The 23,921-nt window shown below is 37.8% G+C and overlaps 1 protein-coding gene across 5 annotated transcripts in view; it reads left to right on the top strand.

The window, feature by feature from the left end:
* GDAP1 (ganglioside induced differentiation associated protein 1) overlaps nt 1–22,350 on the top strand; it is a 30,490-nt gene extending 8,140 nt beyond the window's left edge. Inside the window, exons 1-6 of one of the 5 annotated variants that reach the window (XM_077876518.1) lie at nt 3,507–3,751; nt 4,628–4,820; nt 14,480–14,653; nt 15,848–15,942; nt 17,988–18,102; nt 19,131–22,350. In XM_077876518.1, the coding sequence (XP_077732644.1) occupies nt 3,635–3,751; nt 4,628–4,820; nt 14,480–14,653; nt 15,848–15,942; nt 17,988–18,102; nt 19,131–19,513 (1,077 nt within the window). In that variant the 5' untranslated portion in view covers nt 3,507–3,634 and the 3' untranslated portion in view covers nt 19,514–22,350. Of the gene's footprint in view, nt 1–3,506; nt 3,752–4,627; nt 4,821–14,479; nt 14,654–15,847; nt 15,943–17,987; nt 18,103–19,130 lie in introns of those variants that run through there. The other 4 variants (XM_077876520.1, XM_077876521.1, XM_077876519.1 and 1 more) reach the window with 4 other exon arrangements.
* Nucleotides 22,351–23,921: the final 1,571 nt, after the last annotated feature.

Genomic DNA, 23,921 nt, shown 5'->3' with positions numbered 1-23,921 from the left:
AGGTCAACAATGCATATTGAAGAAATAAATTGACCTGGATCCAGGTCCTGTTCTCCAGAAACCCACAGCTTATGTTATGATGTACAAAAACACACAATTACAGAATACCCGTGCAATTTAGTCAACTCTATGAATGAACAAGTAAACAGATAATAGGGTTTTCATATTACCTACAAGTGGCTTTTAGTGAGATGGAAAATAACAGGAGTTATGGATCAATGAAAGTAGATGTAACAGTTTTTTTTCCTACTCCTATCATGATTTAAGACAAAACAAAAAACCCAGAACACCACTATGTTTCCTTATCTAATCTGCTGAATGATATTCTTTTAACACTCAAATCTTTAAGAGGTAAAAGCAGCATATATTCATTTATAGGAAAATTACTATATGTAGAGAATAAGCAAAAGCCATTTATATCTTCCAAGATTGATATATTAGTGTAGGTTAAGACGATAGCACCTGGAAGTCACAAAAAATAACAGTGGCTTGAACAATATGCCTTATTTTTTCTTCAAGTAAATGTTTGGCAGTTTGCGGACTGAGATTGGTGTGGTGGTTCTGCTCCCATGTCGTTAGGGGTTCACTTTCTCTCCTGCTCATGGCTTTGGCCATCTCTGGGATGTGGTCCCATTTCTTATGGTCCAAAATAAGCATCCAGGGGATTCCTTGGTGGCTCAGTGGTTTAGCGCCTGCCCTCAGCCCAGGGTGTGATCCTGGAGACCCGGGATCGAGTCCCACGTCGGGCTCCCTGCATGGAGCCCGCTTCTCCCTCTGCCTGTGTCTCTGCCTCTCTCTCTCTTTCTCTCTCTCATTAATAAATAAATAAAATCTTTTAAAAAAATCCCCAAAAACAAAATAAGCATTCACCCTCCCAGAAGCAAGATGAAATAAAGAGGAAGCACAGGACTAACAGTTTTCTTAGGGAAACTTCCCATAACTTTCCCTGGGGCATGTCCATTATCCCATTTATTTTATTTATTTATTTATTTATTTATTTATTTATTTATTTATTTATTATTATTTTTTTTATTGGTGTTCAATTTACTAACATACAGAATAACCCCCAGTGCCCGTCACCCATTCACTCCCACCCCCCGCCCTCCTCCCCTTCTACCACCCCTACCTAGTTCGTTTCCCAGAGTTAGCAGTCTTTACGTTCTCCCTTTCTGATATTTCCCACACATTTCTTCTCCCTTCCCTTATATTCCCTTTCACTATTATTTATATTCCCCACATGAATGAGAACATATAATGTTTGTCCTTCTCCGACTGACTTACTTCACTCAGCATAATACCCTCCAGTTCCATCCACGTTGAAGCAAATGGTGGGTATTTGTCATTTCTAATAGCTGAGTAATATTCCATTGTATACATAAACCACATCTTCTTTATCCATTCATCTTTCGTTGGACACCGAGGCTCCTTCCACAGTTTGGCTATCGTGGCCATTGCTGCTATAAACATCGGGGTGCAGGTGTCCCGGCGTTTCACTGCATCTGTATCTTTGGGGTAATATCCCATTTATTAGATGGAATCATAAAATCACATTTAGGTACAATGGAGTCAGGGAAATGCAGTCTTTATTCTCAGCACCTATGTGCTTAGCTAAAAATTTCTATTACCATCGGTGAAAGAGAAAATAGAATTTTAGGGTCAGCTGCTGGAGTTTGCTAAAATTTATTTCCTTAAATTGCAAATAGAAGAAGTGCTAGGTTAGAAGTTTTGCCTATTTTCAAGATTTTTGATGCATATGGATAAATTTCCCTTCAGAAATCATGTACACATTTTTACTCCCATGGACATCTATAAATGCTTAATATTAAAAACCAACACAATAATCAATTCATTTAATGTTTGCTGTAAGGCTTTGTGACTGGGAAGATGTGATAGAGAAAGTACTCAGTGTTTTATATGCATGGGATTTATTGTGAGAACCCTTTCAGTGGCAAGTGACAGATGACCTGCCAAGAGTGTTGAATCTATTTAGCTATTGAAGTGATTGAATTAATTAAGGAAAGTTAACTGTATAGTATGTTGGAATCTGAGGTTGAAGAATTTAAAATAAAGCTTTATTTTAAAGAATTAAAATAAAGAATGGCAATAAAGCTTTATTTTAAAGAATTAAAATAAAGAATGGCAATGGAGGATTATATAGTTGTAAAAATTTTGAGGCCTTAAGAGGCTATATTCCAGGCAATGTCTTAAGTGCTTTATATACATTCTCTTATTGAATTCCCACTGCGGGAATATATATTTATATATATATCCATATTTTACACATGAGGAAGTGAAGGCTCAAGAGAGATCAAGTTAGGGGTGGAACCATAATTTAAACCTCATTCTATTTTCAAAGTTTGCTTTTTCTCTTCTACTTTGAAGACCAAACTGATAAAAAAACAAATTTGATAAGGATCATTTTTGCTATAGCATTTGAATTAACTCACAGGTATGAAAGACATTTTAAAATCTTTAAAAATCATAAAAGAATTTATAGAATAACAAATGCAATATTGTAAAGGGGAGGAAGGGGCTCATGAGATTTTTGTCTCTTTTGACCTGAGTTACATCCTTGCCTCTCTTTTCTCATAGAGCCTTGTGTTCACTCTAAGATTGACAGTTCTCAACTCTATTGTTGTCTATTTATTTTGTTGTCTCTGCCACCAGACATATATTGAGTGTCAGATCTTTGTATTCCTAGAGCCTGGCACAATGTTTAGAATGTAATAGGCGCTCAATAAGTATTTACTGAATGAATTATACATTCATTTTACAGTCATATCAATACATATTTGCTGATGGAGAATTTTTATTAATTTACTATGCCAAATTTTAAGAGGTGTACAATAGTTAGACTAGTATAAAACTATGATTTTTCATCCAGCTATACGAGAGTTATTTATAAAACAACTGAATTTGTGAATACTATTGAGTGGCTACAACATGTGAAGCTATTTTGAGTGTTGGACATTGTATTTACTCATTTGTCAGGAAAACCTTATGAGGGAAATAGAACTATTACCTCCATTTCAAAAAGCAAGACGTGAACCCAAGTAGTTCTGCCCTAAAAATTCTTGGTTTAGCAACTAGGCTATTTTTAAAAAAAATGAGATCTGTTGTCATTTATTATTATTTTGCATGACTCCACAAGCGCATCTTCTAATGAAAACTCCAAGATCCTTATACTGTGTTGTCCATCCGAGCTTCCCTTCCGTGAAGGGCGCTAATCCTCCAAAAGGAAGTTGCTGCTTTTATTATACTTGAGCAACTTCTATTCCACCCCCCAAACCAATGAGTAATTTGCAATCAACATTATGCATTACTCATTTTAGTATTCAGGGACTCTTATTTTGGATCGCTTCGCCTGCACAAGTCCACTTGCACCTCCTATGTGACTTCCAAACGCCAGAGGCTTTCTGGCACGGAGACGCGCCCCCCACATCTTCGCAGACCCCGCCTGGCAGGCTTTTTGCCTGCAAAACTACACTTCCCAGTGGCCTGTTCGTCCGCGCGAAATCGTCTTTGCAGGCTCCCGGCGGCATCGCGGAAAACCTAATGACGCTGCGCGGGGCCGTGCGGGTGGGAAAAACACTGGGCTGACGGGCGAGGCCCCGCAGCGCTCCCGCACCCCAGGATGGCTCGGAGGCAGGAGGAGCAGACAGGGGGCGCGCCCTTGATGGCGGAAGGCAAGGCGGACGCGGAGGTTAGGCTCATTCTGTACCACTGGACACATTCTTTCAGCTCTCAAAAGGTAAAGGCCTCTGCCGGGGCGGGCGGCGCCGATCAGGTTTCAGCACCGGGACAGCTCCCCGGGGCCCTCCGGGCACTCGGCCTCCAGAACCGGGCCTCCCCGGGCGCAGCATCCCTTCGAGCGCACTTAGTCTGAGATGCAAAGGCTATGACTCAGGCTCTGCCGCGGATGAAGTGCGACAGAAAAGCATCTACTTTAGGTGTTTGGGCGGAAGGCCTTGTCCCCTGGGCCTTGGAGAGCGAGGCAGAGGAAAGCGCCTTCCTGCAACCGCATCATCTTCTTTTACCCTTTGTACGCATTTGCTCTCCTCCACAAGGCCTAGCACATCTAGATATCAGATTCTTTTTTTTAAATAATTTATTTTTTGTTGGTGTTCAATTTGCCAACATAGAGCATAACACTCAGTGCTCATCCCATCAAGTGCCCCCTCAGTGCCCGTCACCCAGTCACCCCCACCCACCTCCCTTTCTACCACCCCTTGTTCGTTTCCCGGAGTTAGGAGTCTCTCACGTTCTGTCTCCCTCTCTGATATTTCCCACTCATTTTTTCTCCTTTCCCCTTTATTCCCTTTCACTATTTTTTTGTCTGGGGAGGACACATAATTAGGTTTAGGACGCAAAGAAAGTACTGATGATGGGAGAGTCACTGTGGAATAAATCAATACAGCCAGAATTATTTTCGTTCCTCATTTTGTTGTCCTAATTTATATGATTAAGATGCTAGAATATATCTCACTTGTTAATTCCGAGGATAGGAATAGTTAAAGAGGTTGTTGATAATAATAACTTAGGGAAACACAGAAAGGCTACTTAATGGTATCCAGGGGTGTCAGTTAAAGCCTGCATGTGTTGTAGTAACCAGTGTGAACTCTTTCAGGTGCGCTTGGTAATTGCTGAAAAGGCATTGAAGTGCGAGGAACATGATGTAAGTCTGCCCCTGAGTGAACACAATGAGCCTTGGTTTATGCGTTTGAACTCAACTGGAGAAGTGCCTGTCCTTATCCACGGGGAAAACATTATTTGTGAGGCCACTCAGATCATTGATTATCTTGAACAGACTTTCCTGGATGGTAATGTTAAGGCTATTTGTGATTTCTTGGATTTACTTTCAACACAAATGTGTGTATTCCCTCCCTCCATCCCTCCATCCCTCCATCCCTCCTGTTCTCTCTCCCTCCCTTCCTTCTCCCCTTCCTTTTTCCCCTTGGTTTCATGCTAAAAACCTTTTCCATTTCCATAAGCACACAAATACAAATTAGATCAATACCATAAATTTTGTGTAAGCCAGAGTAACTCTATTTAAAAGATTTTGTGTAGCTACAAATTTTAATGTTGGAACTTTCCTTTTACATTCACTTGTAAAAACCTCTGCAGGTGTGTAGTTTGTGGTGGTGAATTTTTAGCCTTGAAAACTCATAACCATTTGAAATGTACACTATGAGTTTTCTCTAGTCTACCAAATAGTTCCATCTTAAAAACAATAGAAGGGAAAAAGATGAATAAAACTTGGGCAAGGGAGAATAGAATGTTAGTATATTTGGAGATCTTTGCCCTGTGGCTTCTCTATAGTTTGAATTTTATATCTTTTGCAAGGAGTTATAGCACTTAAATTTGTATAGTGCTTTTAAGTAATTGACAGTGTGTTTTATGTTAAGCATTTTATAACTTCTCTTATATTTAATCTTCAAAAGAACTCATGTGAGACAGGCATGGTAGACTAGTTATTCCCATTGTTTGTGAGGAAAAAGAAACAGGGTTGCCTAAGGTAATACAGCTATTTTATGGCAGAGTAGGGCTGGACTGGAAGTCTTTCAAATCCTCATCTTTATATTATACTAGCTATCTCCCATAGTCATTGCCATTTGCATATTGTCTTGCTTGCTCCTAATGACAATCCTTTGAGGTGAACTACAGCTTCACTGGCATAATTGAGAGAAGAGAAGGCTCCTAGCTTTCAGCTGAGTACTCTTCTGAAAAAGAAGCCGCATGAGATCCAGTTACTTTTCATCTACCACTAGTTCTGTTGAGGTTAATTGGGCAGGATAAAATTAGAATATAACCCCAAATTACTGGAAGCTGAGAAAGGGAACTACTAGGTCAAAAAATGCTTGAGGTACTTAGAAAAAATTGTATGGGACCTAAACATGTGTGGAGGGAACCCCAGGGAATTAGTTTGGCAATGTGGCTGCCTCTATTTTTATTCCAAGTGTTTGCTTCCCTAGGATTCTGATTGGAGGTTTTAGAGGTGGCCATTGATCTAAATCAAAGAGTTTAATGAACTGTTTTCTCCTTTATTATTACTTGCTCTCCCTTATGTATGTATGCTGGGGACTGTACTGAAAATGGTGGCTAATTGATTTAAGACAATTTTTCTCAACCTTGAGCTTTTTGGAAATGGACAAGTCTGTTAAATAATTTGTATTTCTTGGGAAAAGTGGTTATGATATGAATAAAAACTGTATAATAATTCTGTTTTAAATTATCAAAAATCTTAAAAAGATATAGTAAATGAAAAATCATATTTAAATATTTTGTTGGCATCCCTTGAACTACTACTATTACTAGCATTCTCCTCCTCCTCTCCTTACATTGTTTCTCCTTTAAGATATTCAGTAATATAAAATGTTACTTTATAACATAGTAATGTTAATGATTATTAGGCTTTCTTAGGCGTTTTCTTTTGCTTTGATGATGTAAAAACAAAACTAAAATACATTCTGAGTCCTACTCAAAGAAGGGAAATATTAAGTTCTTCTTGTTGCTGCTTATGGAATCAGAGGAGAAGGCACTGGGACTAAATGTTAAATGAAAGTATGGGAACTAAGGACTTTAATTCTGGCTATACCAATAGAATCAGTAAACAATCAAGAATCCCAGGTCTTAATCTGCAGCTGTTGCTAACTTGTTGCATATCCTTGGTGATTTAGTTTCTCTGTCCTCTTGGATTAGGTGATATAGTTTGGTCAATTGCAGAGATAAAACAAGTCCAGTCAATTCTTATTTCACTCTTTTCTCTTTCCCAGGAGAGTAGTTACTCCATTAAAAAGGGTTAAATGAAGAGTAAGGGACCCCAAAACCCATGGTTTGAAGATATGAAGACAGCAAGAAAACAGTTATATAAAAGCTAGTCTGGTCTATGGATGAAATTAATCCCAATGTATTAAAATAAAAAATAAACATGCATGTGTTATCACAATTACCATTAAGATAATTTGTATTTGTTATTAAGAACCCCTGGAGATTAGGAAAAGAGCCGGACAAGACAGATGTTAGCCAATTGTCAAGGATGGGGAAAGCTGAATTCTACGAATCTTGCTACTTAAAATGTGTTCCATTGACCAGCAGCATTGGGATTACCTTGGAGCTTGTTAGAAATGCAGAATCCCAGACTCTACTGTAGACCTCTTGAATCAGAATCCTCGTTTTAACAAGATCCCCAAGTGATTCATATATACATTAAAATTTGAGAAGCACTACTACTGTGTGTTAAGTAACTGCTTAAATTTTAAGCAGCACTTATAAATTACTTATACACACATATGTGTGTGTATATATATATATATATATATATATATATATAACTTTTGAGTATCTCAGTTAAAAGGAACAAGCTTAAATTTTACATTACTGAAGAATGGCTTTAACACTTAAAAAAATAAATCTATTGTGTACTGGGCATGGTTCTAGACATAATGTATCTTAAGTAGAGCCTTTGAGATTACTTCATAAGATACCCTTGTGGAAAAAAGAAGCAAATATGGCTGGATAAAAGTAATGCACATTTTCAGATGAACAACCCACTGTATTGGAGAATATTCATTTATAAATGTGTTGCACAAGGTTGCCCATTTAGCTAAAGACTTATCCTGTATAATTTTATTATATTTATTTCAATTATTTATAAACAACTATAAACACGTAAGGTCAGAGACAGTGTCTGTCTCATTAATAGCTCTATTCCCAGTGCTTCATATGGTGAATGTTCTTTAAAAGGAGTTTATTTTTATTTTTTTAAAGATTTATTTATTTATTTATTTATTTATTTATTTATTTATTTATTTATTTATTTATTTATGAATGATAGACATAGAGAGAGGCAGAGACACGGGAGGAGGAAGAAGCAGGCTCCATGCTGGGAGCCTGACGTGGGACTCGATCCCAGGACTCCAGGATCACGCCCTGGGCCAAAGGCAGGCGCTAAACTGCTGAACCACCCAGAGATCCCCTTAACAGGAGTTTAATAAACTTTTTTGAATGATTAAAATGGATGAACTTTTGGCATCAGCCTGGACAGGGATATCTACTGGTGTTCTTACAGGTTTCTGTTCTTTGACTTGAGCCTAACAATTCTATAAATGACTTGAATAAGCACATTGTGGAAATACTTTTACATTTGTGGATGACAAAAGCTAAGATAGTTAAAATGATGACTAGTTTGTGAAGTGCTTGTCATTGGGCAATAAAATGGAAAAATAATGAAGCAAAGTTTAACAGGGCTAAATGTAGTATGTGAATTAAAAAATCAGGGGCATTAATGAAGGATGGGAGACCTAGCTTGCTAAAAAGTTTTTGATTAAAGCTAATAATAAAAAGCTGATATGATTACAAGTTATTTAAAAGTATAGGTTCTATCTAGAACATGGCAGATTGTGAACTGGTCAGAACATACAACATTTTGTCGAATTATGGATAGAACTTTGAGGAACATTTACAACTTAGAGTAGTAAGTGAATGGATATCATGAGACATAGTTGCCCATGCTTATAATAGGAGATTTTAAGTGTATTCAGTCATGTAAAGAATAGAATGCAGTTACCTGTTATCTCCCTTGCTGCCATTTGTCATCTCTTACTAGTTTACCAGCTGGGGATTATATTACAAATGATATTTTGCTGACCTGTAGACATTTCTCAACATTTGTATATAGTCAGTATTTATATTTATATGTTTTTGGGATGAGTCCATTAAATAACCAGTAGTTTGGGGGGAGAAATTTGGTAGCCAAGGCAATCCCTTTCAAGTCTTAGCCTAAAAAAAATTATCTAAATTGAATGATGGCTATGCTTGATTTTTTTAAAGTTTTATTTTTATTTAAGTAGTCGCTACACCCAATATGGGGTTTGAACTCATGACCCTGAGATCAAGAGTCATGTGCCACTCTGACTGAGCCAGCCAGATACCTCTTAATTTTTTTTTTTTGAAAGCAGTTATTGATGTAGATGTCAATGATATTCCTGAGGTCAAAATTTAGGTCAAAGGAAGAATTTAGAAGCACTCAATTATGGCTGCTCAACCAAGGGCTGGCAAAGAACAATCTCTTTATTCATTCTTTTAATAGGTATTTTTGGGGTACTAATTGGTGCAAGGACCTGAGATATTTCAAAGATCCCTAATCATTAGAAGCTTATTAATATTAAAGATAGCTTCATTCTGTAAACTTGATAATAATATCAAATTTAATACATGCATATGCTATTATTACTATCAGTTTTACTGAGTCCTTTCCATGTATGTGATACCTTTTTCTCTTCAGGCATGTAATGAAGAGTAGATATGCTGAAGCCTGCAATTGATTAAACTAGATGATGTGTGATACTAAGCAAACTAGGGAAACTCAGGAACAGTGGATGTAACAAGTGAATATATGCACAAATACAGATTTTAAAATCTTTTTTTTTTTTTTTAAGATTTTATTTATCCATGAGAGACACACACACACAGAGAGGCAGAGACACAGGCAGAGAGAGAAGCAGGCTCCTTGCAGGGAGCCCGATGTGGGACTCGATCTCGGGACTCCAGGATCACACCCTGAGCAGAAGGCAGACACTCAACTGCTGAACCACCCAGGCATCCCATTATCTAGATATTTCTTATATGATTCATAACCTCTTTCAGTGAATTTAATTTGGCCACTAGGTAATAAAAAAGGGGGTCTGAAATAACTACCAAACACTAGGACATTACTTTTCTTACTGCCAAATGACTAAGTGGTAACTGGAATCAAGGATGTTATATGGTGAATATGGAATTTTGGTAAATTAATATATAAGAGTTCTGGGAAGATCTTTTTCACATCTTTGGCTTATATATCTCATTGATTCTTAGGAAATAGAATTTGGTTTGGAAATTAAGTATCCTGATATGATATTAAAGTACTGTATATAAATCTAATTAGGAAATAAATTTTATAGATAAGATTAAATATCTATTGAACCTCATTTTAAAAACATTAATTCTGAAGTCATTCTTACATTAAAAATGCAGTTATTTAGGTAAGGATTTCCAATTATTCCAATTTTTATATATTAATGAAAGTCTCTCATATATAGTTGAATAACTTTATGCCTTTTAGCACATCTACTGAAATTGTAGTTAGCACAAAGATTCTAACCAAGTGTGGAGAAAATATGGTATATGGTAAGGAAAAAGAAAATGAGTCTTTAAAACCCATGATTGTGCCAATAAAAGTGGCTTTAAAATGGTGCATATTATCTTATACACCAATGCCACCACCAAGTGATCTAAGTAAAATAAAAAATCTGCAAGGGGATAAAGATAGAAATGAAGTCTGTTTTCATTGAACTAATAATAATAAGGAAGAGCTGAAAGTTATTCAAATAGACCTGAGTAGGGTGGGTGGGGAGGGAGTGTTTCTTGAAAACAAGGCATAATTATGCCTTCTTTATCTGCCATGACTGGGGAACATAGGAAATCAGAGCAATCAATGTAGTAAAATAATGGAAACTTATGCCTATGAGCTCCTAAATTCTTTTAATTTTTTACTCTTGGGGAAACTGAATGTGATCTCCACCTCCCCCCCCCCCCCATCCCCCGTGGCTCAAAGCCATTGTTATTCTACGGAGCAATATTGAGACTTGAGACTGTATGCAGCCGTTTGTCCCTGTTAAATAGCTGCAGAATTGCTTTTATTGTATCTTTTCTTTCTGGTTTTAAAAAACTTTTCTCTCATTATTACATCTTTCTGTTTTATTGCTATCTGTACCTGCTTAAATTTAGGTACAGTACAAGACCTGTCTTATCCCCTGCTCGTTCTTCTAGGAAGTCAGGTCATTTGCCTGACTGACATTCATTTACTCTTATTTTTTCTTCCAAATTAGTAACTTATCCTGGTTTTCAGTACAGCAACTCTATTGGCTAATGCTGGAAACTCTTCAATGCCTGCTTCTTAAAAGTCCTTTGATTCCCTACCCTGCCCCTGTAGGCCTTCTATTGCTTTTTCACTCCTGACAGAGGTAGAATAGAAAAACCAGCATTTTAAAAAAAAGTAATCTCTACACCCAATGTGGGGCTTGAACCCATGACCCCAAGATCAAGAGTTGCACACTCTACTGACTGAGCCAACCAGGTTGGCTTGCTTCCTTCCTTCCTTCCTTCCTTCCTTCCTTCCTTCCTTCCTTCCTCCCTCCCTCGCTCCCTCCCTCCCTCCCTCCCTCCCTCTCTCCCTTCCTTCCTTCCTTCTTTCCAACATGCTTTATGGAAGGACTGGGAAATAAAATAGAATGAGAGTGAGAGGGAAGATCTGTATAAAATTCAAATGAAATTCCCAGTTGCCTTTTGAAAAACTCTGGTTCCAGAGGCAGTGGATACTATCAAGGTCTGGTGTCGAGGAGGACAATAACAGCACATAGCAGGTGTTGCCATGGAGGTCCTGGAAGGGAGACAGTGAAGCTGGAGGAGAACTTTGGTTCAGTGGATATCTTATGCTCTGTCGGACAAAGCGTCTGACAAAGATAGTTACATGGTAATAGTGTCCTGAGTAGAAGGAAATTGTTTTCATGGATTTAAACATTTATCTTCCTTTGAAGAATTAGAGCTCAGCCAGATGGAGCTTCCCCAGAAAGCAATTACTAGACAGTATTTTCCCTGCTCTTACTTTCCCAGAAGGAAGTGGTATGCTCTTCTGAAGACAAGCCTCAGGCCTGGCACCAGAAAGTAGCCTGAGCCAGTGACCATAAATTTAATGACTTGGAAGCATTTTAAAATACTGTACCAGTTTTGGTTATTAACTTGAGGTTTTTGGACCCCCAGAGCAGTGGTTCTTAAACTTTTTGGTTTCTGGGCCCCTTTATCATAAAAATTATTAAGAACACTGGAGAGCTTTTGTTTATCTATATCTATCAATATTTGCCAAATCAGAAATTAAAACAGAAAAATTTAAAACACACGAATAGGGACGCCTGGGTGGATCAGCGGTTGAGTGTCTGCCTTTGGCTTAGGGCGTGATCCCAGAGTCCCAAGATCAAGTCCCACATCAGGCTCCCTGCATGGAGCCTGCTTCTCCCTCTGCCTGTGTCTCTGCCTCCTTCTGTGTGTCTCTCGTGAATAAATAAATAAAATATTGAAAAAAAATAAAACACATGAATACACAAGCCAGCATGTCATTAACTGTCAGAATGATAGAGCCATATGTCCTGTAGCCTCTGGAAAACTGTGCTTGCTGTACCCTTGAGGGACAATAAAAGTGAAAAATCAATTAAAATTGCAGTATTACTATAAAAGTAGCTTTGACTTTGTGGACTCCCTGAAAGTTTCTTGGGGAAGCCCAGGGATTCTTAGACCACATTTTGAGAACCGTTGCTCTAAGTGGTCTATGAATAGAATTCAGGAGATTTGAGATCTTAGAGGCGAAAAAGATTATCTTTATCTTCACTAATTTCCAACAGAACTTATGACTTCCTTTCGTTTCCAATGTAGGCATAAACCAAAGCAATATTAGGAGTTCCCGTGACTTTCTTACCAATAGAAATCACAGATATGTTCGTAGCATGTCAAGTTATTGCAAAGTTATCTTAAAAATAACTTTGAAACTATGGTAGTTATTAGACCTGCTGCTAGATCTTGTTAATGTATTAATAAAAGGTACTCATATTAAAATTTTATAATTTAAAATTAATTTGATAAATATATAATCAATTTCCTTTGCATTTTTATGTCTTGTATGTTTAAGAACATTATTTTGAGAAGAGATCAGTGGCACACAAAAGGTTAATAACTTTTTAGTATTTCAAGGACCTTAGAAGGACTCTAGACTTTTGTCCTCATGGAAATGTCTACCAGGCATTGGTTGGGATCCTAGTGATATACTGAGATCCTGAAAGGTCAGCAGGAAGTGTGCTCTAGTTGGGTAAATCCACTGTTGACAAGCAGTATGTGGCTGACACTTCATTCTTGGTTATTCCAGTGCAGACTTCAGAATTGGACTCCTCAGCAGGGAATTAGATATTTGCCTACTGTTTGAGGGAGTAATCCATCTTATTTTTTCTTAGAGAGTCAGAAATAGTCTGTTGGCTTAGAAAACTTGTTCTACTTGGATTATGGCATTATGAGGTCTTGTCTGAAATGCTCTGCAACCTACTCTGAATTGCCAACACTTATGAATGAGTGTGGGATAGCTCAAAAGGATTCTAAATTAAATAATCCAAACTAAGAAATAAATGAATAAATTGAGGCTTCTCACTTGTTGGAATAAGCTCATTGGCATTTTTCAGGGGCAATTTGAGTGTCAGAAATAGGAAGTGATTCTCTAGGGACATAGTCCTGATTTTTGGATCACATGGTTCATCTTTTTTTTTTTTTTTTCTAAGACTTTATTTATTTGAGAGAGAGAAAGACAGAGATAGCAACCGAGATAGCACAAGTGGGAGGAGAGGGAGAAGCAGGCTCCCCGCTTAGCAGAGAGCCCAATGTAGGGCTTGATTTCAGGACCCTGGGATCATGACCTGAGCTAAAGGCAGATGCTTAACTGACTGATCCACCCAGGCACCTTCATGTGGTTCATCTTTATTCTTCTTGGATAGTCTCTGAAATGTAAACCCTTTTGAAGATGTTACAATGATGTTGTCTGCCTTTCATTAGCCGAGAATGCCTTAGCCTTTATGTCCTGGTTAACTGCTACAGAGCTTCTCCAGCTCAAATATTCTATAACAACTAGAAATTTGGGAGTATATTCATTAATTGAAATTTACTGAGCACCTACTATGAGCCAAACATTATATTAGGTACTGGGAACTCAATAGAGAACAGTACATGGTCCCAGCCCTCAAGTACTCTAGAGTCTAGAGTTTAACAGCAAATGAGGATTTATGTAGAACCCACTTTCTAGACATAAAAATATTAGAAATTCATGGTGAATTCTGTGAACTTTGTCAGTTCACATTCATATAGCATCAACAGGGTCACTTGGTATTAATGGAACCTAGGAAAGAGGAATCTCTGATTATCTTTTCATAATGAGCTTTCATTCACCTAATGAACCTTTATTAATAGCCTAAAATGTGTGAGACATTATGATAGACAGTGGATCACAGCTCCCTGCCCTGAAGAAACTCATAGGATACAAACAACCAATTAAGGTGATAAGGCTATGATAGTATATGTACAAAGGTATTTTTCATGTACGGAGGAAGGCACACCTGACCCAATCAGATATTGGTAGTTTTAGGAGGTTAGGGAATATTCTATAGAGGAGTTGGCATCTTGAGGGTCGAGCAGCAGTTTGTAAGGTTGAAAAATGAGAGAATTTTAATGTAATCATGGTTTGGACTCTAGTCTGGTACATCAGTCCTTTTCAAATTTTGAATGTCTGGTTTGGGGAGATATGTTTGAAGTGCCTTGATTTAATATTGAAAATGTTCATGAGGGGGTTTGGGTTTTTTATTTTGCTTTGGATGTCACCTCTCATTTATAACTTTTTCTTTAATGTTTGTAGAAAAAACACCCAGGTTAATGCCTGATAAAGGAAGCATGTACTACCCACGGGTACAACATTATCGAGAACTGCTTGACTCATTGCCAATGGATGCCTATACTCATGGCTGCATTTTACATCCTGAGCTAACTGTGGACTCCATGATCCCTGCTTATGCAACCACAAGGATTCGCAGTATGTAACAATCTTAAAGACTTCGAATTCTGTCTCAGAGTTCTTTTAATTCATTTTTGAGATGGGGCTCATCTCATGAAGACTTGGGGACAGGGTTGTTAGGTTTGCTTCATGGATGTTACAGATCAATCCATGCACCAGTCAGATTAATCTGTGCTTCAGCTGTTCAGCTGGACATTTATTATCTATGGGAGCTGATTTTCCATCTCTTGGTCTTGAGGGCCAAGCTTGGGTGAAACTCAGAAGAGTAGCCTGTGGAAAAATAAGGAACATAACATGTTCTCATAGAAGATGGACTAAGAATCATGAAATCTGGAATCTGCTGGGGATTATGGGGGGGCAACTAAATGTACATTTCTGGTCCTTAATTTTTGTTTCATTATGTGAGGGAACTGGACTACAGGCTGTCTAACCATTACTCTGCCTCTAAATTCAGGTATTTGAGATGTACTAAGATTGAGTCGTGATATCCAGCTCCTTCTTTTTCTGAGGACACAGATGGTCAGTGCATGGGATGTGGAGGAGAAGGGGTGTTCTTTGGCATAGGTGATTGAGATAGGAAAGTAAGGGAAAGTGGCTGTGGTCAAACTCTGGGAGTGTATAATTAGGAATACTCAAACCCAGATCTTCTAATTCTAGAAACCACATTCTTTCCATTACATCATACCTCACCTTTATAATTCTCTTACTTATGTTATTTTTCTTTCCTTTTGATACTTCTTCTCTCCTCTTCCATCCCCTCCTTCCTTTTTTCCTCTTCTCGCTTTACTTCTTGTTCCTCCTCCTTCTCTTCATAAGTATTCATATGATTTGAAACAGGTGGCCTGAATATAATTCTATCACCTAGAGTTAATATATTTTTAAAAACAAAGCCTTTTCCTTCTCTTCATATAGAAGTCCATTAATAAAAACTTGAAAGATATTGAAAGGTAGAGCCACCACTCTGCACTGAGCACTTCTGACCTGCTAGGCCTTGCTCTAAGTGCTTTCCTGGGTGCCTCACATTTAATCCTTAGCCTATGTGGCAGACACTCTGATAGTTCCATTTTAAATTTGAGGAAACTGAGGCACAAAGAGGTCTAAGGCAGAGTCAGGGCATGAGCCCTAGAGCTCATGGAGTGTCCTAGCTTCTCCTTGTTTCTTGTTTAGAAGGGAGGAAATAATTTCCTATTTCAAAAATGATTTTATTATCAGGCCAAATTGGTAACACAGAATCTGAACTGAAAAAACTTGCTGAAGAAAACCCAGATTTACAAGAGGCATACATCGCAAAACAGAAGCGACTTAAAGTAAGTAAACCAGGCTGTCCTCAGTTGACATCCACTGTTTGCATTCCATGTTCTACATTTTGTAAAGTCTCACTATTTCTAGGACATCTTCTCTTAAATATTTGCAAATCACCAGTGCACGTTAGCTTTTGCTTACGCTCTGCTTTTAGAAAGAATTTTCCTTTGATTTAATAGTCAGACCTGATGACAGTTGCTTAAAAGGCAGATTTTGCTCATGCTGTTTACCAAGGAAAGTTGTAAAATGTAAAAGCAAGTTCATAATATACACTATCAATCTGTCATTTCGGGTACTCTGCCACTTTTTAAGGCCTAGCTAGAACTTCAGGACTTTTTTTTTTTAATACCAATAAGGTAATTGGCAAATTTGTTCTTATACTTTTCTCTCTTCTCTTATTTTTTTCCTTACCTTTCACCCATTTCTTCCACGTCTAACTCCCACCTCTGGCAACCACCAATCTATTGTCTATGAGCTTGGGTTTTGTTTTGTTGTTGTTATTGTTGTTTTTAGACTCCACATTTAAGAGAGATCCTACAGCATTTGTCTTTGACCCATTTCACTTAGCATAATTCCCTTGAGGTATAGTTACGGGAGTGCAAATGGTAAAACTTCATTATTCTTTGTGGTTGAATAATATTCCATTGTATGTATATCCCACATCTATTCATTCATCCATTGATGGGCACTAAGCTTGTTTCTTGGATATTGTAAATGAAGGTGCAATGAACATGGGAGTGGATATATCTTTTTGAGTTAGTGTTTTTGTTTTCTTTGGATAAATACCCAGAAGTGGAATTTCTGGATCACCTGGTGGTGGTTCTATTTGTAGTTTTTTAAGGAACTTCTGTATTGTTTTCCAGAGTGGCTGCACCAGTTTACATTCCCACCACTAATGCGCGATTGTTCCCTTTTCTCCACATCCTTGCCAGCACTCACTTCTGGCCTTTTTGATAACAGCCATTCTAACGGCTGTGAGGTGATAGCTCACTGTGGTCTGGATTTTCATTTTCCTGATGATGGGTGATGTTGCACACCTTTTTATGTACCCATTGGCCTTCGATGTGTCTTCTTTGGAAGAATGTCAATTCAGAACCTCTGTACATTTTTAAATCAGATTTTATTGTTGTTGTTGCTATTGTGTTGGAGTTCTTTATATATTTTGGATGTTAACCCCTTATCAGATACATAATTTGCAAGTATTTTCTCCCATTGAATAGGCTGCCATTTCATTTTGTTTTTGGTTTCCTCTGTCATGCGGAAACTTTTTAGTTTGATGCAGTCCCACTTGTGTGCTTTTGCTCTTGTTGCTTTTGTTTTTGTGTAAGATTCAAAAAATTATTGCCAAGACCTACATCATGAAGCTTACCACCTCTGTTTTCTTCTAGGAGCTTTATGGTCTTAGGTCTTATGTTCAAGTTTTTAATCCATTTTGAGTTAATCCATTCTGACTTGTCTGCCTCTTAAGGAGCAGGGCTTTGTTTCATCTGTTCCAGTCAGCCTTTCTCTTTCTGAGGTGATTCTTTCCTCAGGGCCCAAGAACACACACAAGCTTCCCCCATATTGAAAATGTAGCAAACGTCAACACTCATCACCTTCCTCAACTTTCCATCTTCCTTTATCTCAGCTAAGTGAGCTGCTCAAAAGAAATGCCTGCACACACAGCACTTCTTACTTTGCACTCAGTCTCTAAGTCACTGCATTCAGATTTCTCCCTCAGCCTGACCCTTCAGTTGTTCATTCCTTGAAAGCTGTTGAAATTCCATTTGTTAGTTGGGGGCTGAGAGGAGTCTCTTTGTGCTCCTTATATTCTTTGCCATCTCTGGTCATCTAGTGTATGGGAGTTACCTGTGGACCAGTGGGTCTGGTCAGTGGAGTATTCTCACAGCCAGAGCATTTTCCCTCAGGTTTTCTTTTGCTTTAACATTATTCTCTATCTTCTCATTGCCTCAGATAAACAGGCTCCAACTTTTTAAGAGTTTATATCTGCTTTGCTCTGTGTTGTTTTTTGCAAGCATCAATAACCTATTTAGTTATTTTTGCTAATTAGTCAAAGCTGCTTGACCATGACAATGTCAAATATTTGAAGAAAATTCTTGATGAACTGGAGAAAGTCTTGGATCAGGTTGAAACTGAGTTGCAAAGAAGAAATGAAGAAACCCCAGGTAGGTTCTTATTTGTGTGTGTGTGTGTGTGTGTGTGTGTGTGTGTGTGTGTTTCTCTTTTGCTGGATCCCAGGCATGTTATATTTATGGGAATATTATTAGATTTTACCAAAAACATTCTGTAATCTGTTTTTTTGTTATTCTTATTCATGGGCAGTTTAAATTATCATGGCAACAATAATACTGACCTCAGCAAAACCCAGATGTCTAATGGTAACCCAATCAGTGTCTATGTGAAATGTGACTGGTGGAGGATTTTTCTGCCCAATTTAAAGTTATGGTTGGGAGATTCCTACTTAGCCTGTTTGACACATTTGTAATTATAGTAGTTCATTTGGTTGAATAACCTGAGTAATTAGCTTGAAAGCTTCCTCTAGTTTTACCCCAGGCAGGGGGAATACTTCCAATCTGAAGTATGAAATGGAGGCTGGCCTATGTATATCTGTAGGCTGGCTGGTGAGCATCTGTGTATTGTACCTGTGAACCTAACCCCAGGATCCAGCCATTGCCCAGGTGCATGCACTTGGACCATTTGCAACTATTCTAATTGGCAACAAAGTTGAAGACCATGTTACATGAAACGTACTTCACAATAGGAACTTTCTTTTGCTTTATGTGAGTGACGAGGAGCAGCAATCACTGAGTGACATTCCAGGCCCAATTTTATGAATTTTTCTAAGGCTCACCTGCTGTTTTCCTAAGCCAGGAGGAAAGATCTGTGGACTCCTCTGGCTTGGAGGCTCTCAACTCCTCAGAATCCTTTTCAATATCAAAGATAGATTTGAACTCAAGTAGCTTCCGTTTCACCCAAGGATGTAGGTAGCTGGCAGGTATTAAGCAAATCTCCCTTTGCTTGGGTGACATTGGCATGGACTTTGTCTTAGGATTAATTTGTCAAGAAAATGTACCACGGCCTTCATCTTTTCACTGTTCTCACACTTGCCCTTATGACCACGATGAAAGATGCCAGTTAGAGTCTCTCTGTACAGCTCTTGCCCCTAATTCTCCATGTCCCTTTCTCTGATTAGAAGAGGGCCGCCAGCCTTGGCTCTGCGGAGAATCCTTCACCCTGGCAGACGTCTCTCTCGCTGTCACATTGCATCGACTGAAGTTCCTGGGGTTTGCGAGGAGAAACTGGGGAAATGGAAAGCGACCAAACTTGGAAACCTATTACGAACGTGTCTTGAAGAGAAAAACATTTAACAAGGTTTTAGGACATGTCAACAATATATTAATCTCTGCAGTGCTGCCAACAGCATTCCGGGTGGCCAAGAAAAGGGCCCCAAAAGTTCTTGGCACCACCCTTGTGGTTGGTTTGCTTGCAGGAATGGGATATTTTGCTTTTATGCTTTTCAGAAAGAGACTTGGCAGCATGATATTAGCACTTAGACCCAGACCAAATTATTTCTAGGCTTGTAGGGATCTGGTGGTGGCAACTCATCCAACCATTCAACTAGGCCCTTGTTCACTCTTCCAGGCCCAGTGAAGAATGACCCTGGGCAATTAGTAAAAAGCATAATTTACTTTACTCTTTGGGTAGTTTTGTGGGGAGAAGAGGTAATGAAAATGTTTTTGTGGGCTGGTAACTTTGAGATTACTTATTTGCAAACCTGAACTAATCCATCCTCAAAACATGTGCAAGGTCAAAATATGTAAATGCTGACAAAGAACTAGACCTTTAAGTCAGAATGCCAGTTCAAGTTCTGAATTACTTTTTGGGAGAAGGTTCTTACTATGAGCAGACAGTAATCATCTGTGATTGCCCATAGCTCTTCATCTGAGACAATCTGGATGTGCTGAGTGTTGAGTAGTTAGCAACATTTTCCACTGGAATTCAGAAATCATCTTTGTTTCACAACCTGGGTTCTGACAGCAGCAGGGTACAATAGTACTTCACATGATCACTCTTAGATTCAGGCAGAAATGAGAAACACAAAGGGAACAGGGAGAGGGTTAATGAAGTCTATCTAGTGAAGAACAGTAGAAGGCAACCTCCAGGCACTTCCAATGCCACTCATGGCTGCATGTCCCCTTAGTAAACATCAGACTACTTATGGCCACTGCCCGTGTATTCTCCTATATTTAAGACCTTGGGGAAATGACTAGGGAGTTACTAGGGGGAGTGGGCTGGAGAAAACTCTGGGCTTTACACTTATAGCACCTCATCTGACCTTAGTATTATTTTAAATGCACGTGATTCACACTTGTTTTAATAAGACTAACTGCTTATATACTTGGGTGTGGAATGCCCACTGGAACATGTCTGCCTAGCATTTACATAAAAGTCTTAAGTGGTTCTTTTCCTCACAGTTCCCCAACTGGATGGTACCTGTGAGATAGCACTCCTGTGGACCTTTGTGTCCAGTCAGTGGGGGGTCTTGGCTTCTACAGCTCTTTTTAGCACACAAGTGGAATATTATTAGGTGAATATTCACCTGAATATTATCAGGTGAATGTCCCAGCTAATTACTAACATGGCTTGTGGCTGGGTAGTGGATATTTTAATGATCTGGAAGTACTAAATATGCTCATTCTGTATTTGAAAAGTCTGGTGTGTTAAAAAAAAACCTGTTGCCTAGACCTTGCATCTGTTTATTGTCATTAACAAGGCCTTAAAAGGTTAAAGAGAAAGGTCTAGTCTTAGTCTGTGGAAATTAATTTAGGGGAAATGAAATAAGTTGATAGTGATGTTCACTTATATTCATTCATGTATGTCTAGGGATTTCAGGGGGGTACCTCAGTCCATCTAGAAGGGCAACCCCACTGTGCCCCATGAACAATTATACAACTACATCCTACACAGCACTCAGGAAAAGATTTTCCATGGTGACATGAAGATACAGTTTCCCTGAAGCTAGTCTGAAAGGAGTTGGGGGACAGTTTTAGGTCTCTGGCTGGAAGTATGTACAGAGAATGATGAGCTAAGTAAGGTTCCAGCAAACAATAAAAGCTTGTTTGGATTGCCTCAGATTGGCTATGCAAAACAGCCAAAGAATGTACTGAATTTTCATTAACAGGAAACAGTCATACATAGGAAATGATGACTTTTTGATGGTAAAATGAGTCTATAATTCCATTTCATGAATCAGTTGTTTTAGAAAATTCTGATGAAATGGATATTCCATTTTGCAAAATTTGCAAAATTAGTTTTCAAAAATTAGTAACATCTCCATGTAAACTCAATACAACAATAATTAACAGGCTGGCAGCTTTTCTGATGTCTTAATATTGCTCCTCAGTGCATTGTCATAGAGATTGGCTGGATTTGTTTGTTGCTGGCACACTCCAATTCGTATGTTCCTGAAAGAGCCACAAAACTGGTTATTTAGTAATTCATTGTGTTCCTGAGATCTTTATATCACCCTCTTAGAAGAATTCAGACAGGAAGAGGACACGATTGGGTTTTTATAAAAATCTACAAAGTGTATTTACCTATTGAGAGGCTGTTGATTAAGAATAAAGATTAGAAGCCTAGTGCTGGCTTTTCTTAAATTTATTTTATTACTGAGTCATAGAAAGTCTACTGGGAAGTATAATTTTCTGATATAGTTTCATTGGAAATATGCTTGTGTCAATATTAAAGATGATGCATCATAGTGATTTCACTTGTTTCACGGATACTCCTGGGTTTAGACTAATAAAATGTTTGGGGTCATAATGCCCACTAGATGTCGCTGCTCACACAGTAGTCTGAGCTGGGGCATTAGGTTCAGCAAGCCTTCTAAAATGGCCCAAGTGAAGATAAACATTAATGACCTTAGTTTCTGAAATGAAGGATCTTGATCAGATCATTCATCTGTAAAAAAGCTTGAGGCACATGTAGTATTGATTTCTAATGCTTTGGAAGGGATAAAAGTATCACACAATGTCAGGCTAAAGAGCTAAACAAATACTGTCAGCAAAATAAGCACTTCTATCTTTTTTTTTTTTTTCATGATCATTGGTGACTGGCCCATGTGCTCCTCAGTTTCCAAAGTTTGTATAAATATCAAAATTATAAAAATGCCTGAGGTACTAAATTTAAGTTGGCTATGTATGTCTAAATACATAAATACTATTTTATTGTTATTGCAATTACATGCCCTTTGAATCCATTTTTCTTTAATTGCAGATACTTGTAAATGTTTGCTTGATTTTTAGGAATTATTGATATCGACACCAGAGTTCTAGGTATTTTGGTGTTGTTGAGTGTAATAGATCAAGATACTATTCTGCCTGTAAAATCAATAAAAGTAACTGGATAATGAATATGAACTCTAAAAGTGTTAATTTTATAATCTTTTTAAAGAAAAGAGATTTCATTTAAATCAAAGCATACTGTGGTAACTGGAAAGAATAAAGTAAACAAAGGCTTTAGATATTAAAGCTATTTAGCTACAGGATGTCATATTTTCCTTATAACAATCACTGACTCATGATTTATTTAAATACACACAGTTTTATAATGAAAAGAATAACACATTGCTCTGGGGTACCTAAGTGGTGCAGACAGTTAAGTGTCCAACTCTTGATTTTTGGCTCAAGTCATGATCTCAGGGCCAGGAGATCAAGCCCCTTGTGGGGCTCCATACTCAGCACAGAGTCTGCTTGAGTTTTTCTCTTCCCTGCACCACCCCACTGTACTCTCTCTATCAATCAATCTTAAAAAAAAAAAAAAAGAATAACATATTGTTCTTGAACATTAAAGGCCTTCTTTTGCAGCTACCTAACAGGCATAAAATGACAAATATCAAGAGAATATTGTTTTTTCAAAATAATTTCGTTACATGTTTACTCAAAGATGACTTTTATGATATTTATGGATATTTTTGATATAGCTAATTCACTTATTGAATTATATATTATGAATATTCAACTTATTATCTATATTTCCAGCCTTGGCCATTATTCTAGTCATCAGATAGAAACTGAATATTATTTTTGTGTTACAATGAACAAAGTAAATGAGAACCTAATTGACTTTATTTTCCCTGAGTTTGTTAGCAAAACAAAAAAACCACAATATCGAATACCCATAGAAAGTCAAATGATATACAATTCCATTGTCTATTCAGAAAAGGGGAAAACACCATATTAAAGACACAAAAGTCAAATTAATGCACCAAATAGATAAGTATTTAGTCATAACTTTCATATTGTTTATGCCAAATATTTGGCTCCTTTATATTGTTATTCTTTACATATTCATCTCAGAATGCCTTTGTTTTCTAATTTTTCACAACACTTATGTTATACAAGGTAGGGTAGAAGTTTCCAAACCAAGTAAGGAAGTATAATTTCTAGAGTGAGGATAATAGTTTTAATTATGTTTTACACTGTGAAAATGGAGAGAGGGAGAGAAAAAGAGAATTCACTTCATATATTAGAAGGGCAGTACACTGATGAAAGCAGTATCTTGTATTACTTAATCTGAGTTGAGCCCTGGATTTGTGTCTTAGGAAGGAAGAAGGACTGATATATGGGTCACAAGGCAGCAGGGTGGAGCAGGCTCTGAGGTATAAACAAGGCCAGGTGGAGCTTGAGACAAAATATACGTATAACAGGCCCTGATATACTCTCATTCCAGCAGGTGGTGTATCTCATTATAAAGCTCTCTTTGGGAAAGCTAGACGTTTTTGTCTTCAGCCTTTCACTCTATTTGTTATTTATACATTGGCTTCTGGATTACAAGGTATTGTCTTTAAATTCCTTTACTAGAGAAAAACCAATAGTATGGATGAAAATATAAAGATGTTAATGAAATCTAATGTACATGGAAATCAGGTTTCCCTGCTAACAGAAATATTCACATCCATATACATAAAGTTAATTCCTAACCA

The sequence above is a fragment of the Canis aureus genome, chromosome 28, assembly GCF_053574225.1.
Source record: "Canis aureus isolate CA01 chromosome 28, VMU_Caureus_v.1.0, whole genome shotgun sequence".
Lineage (NCBI taxonomy): Eukaryota > Metazoa > Chordata > Mammalia > Carnivora > Canidae > Canis > Canis aureus.
The sequence above is the reverse complement of the archived record's forward strand: the minus strand, read 5'-3'. Positions and strand labels throughout refer to the sequence as shown.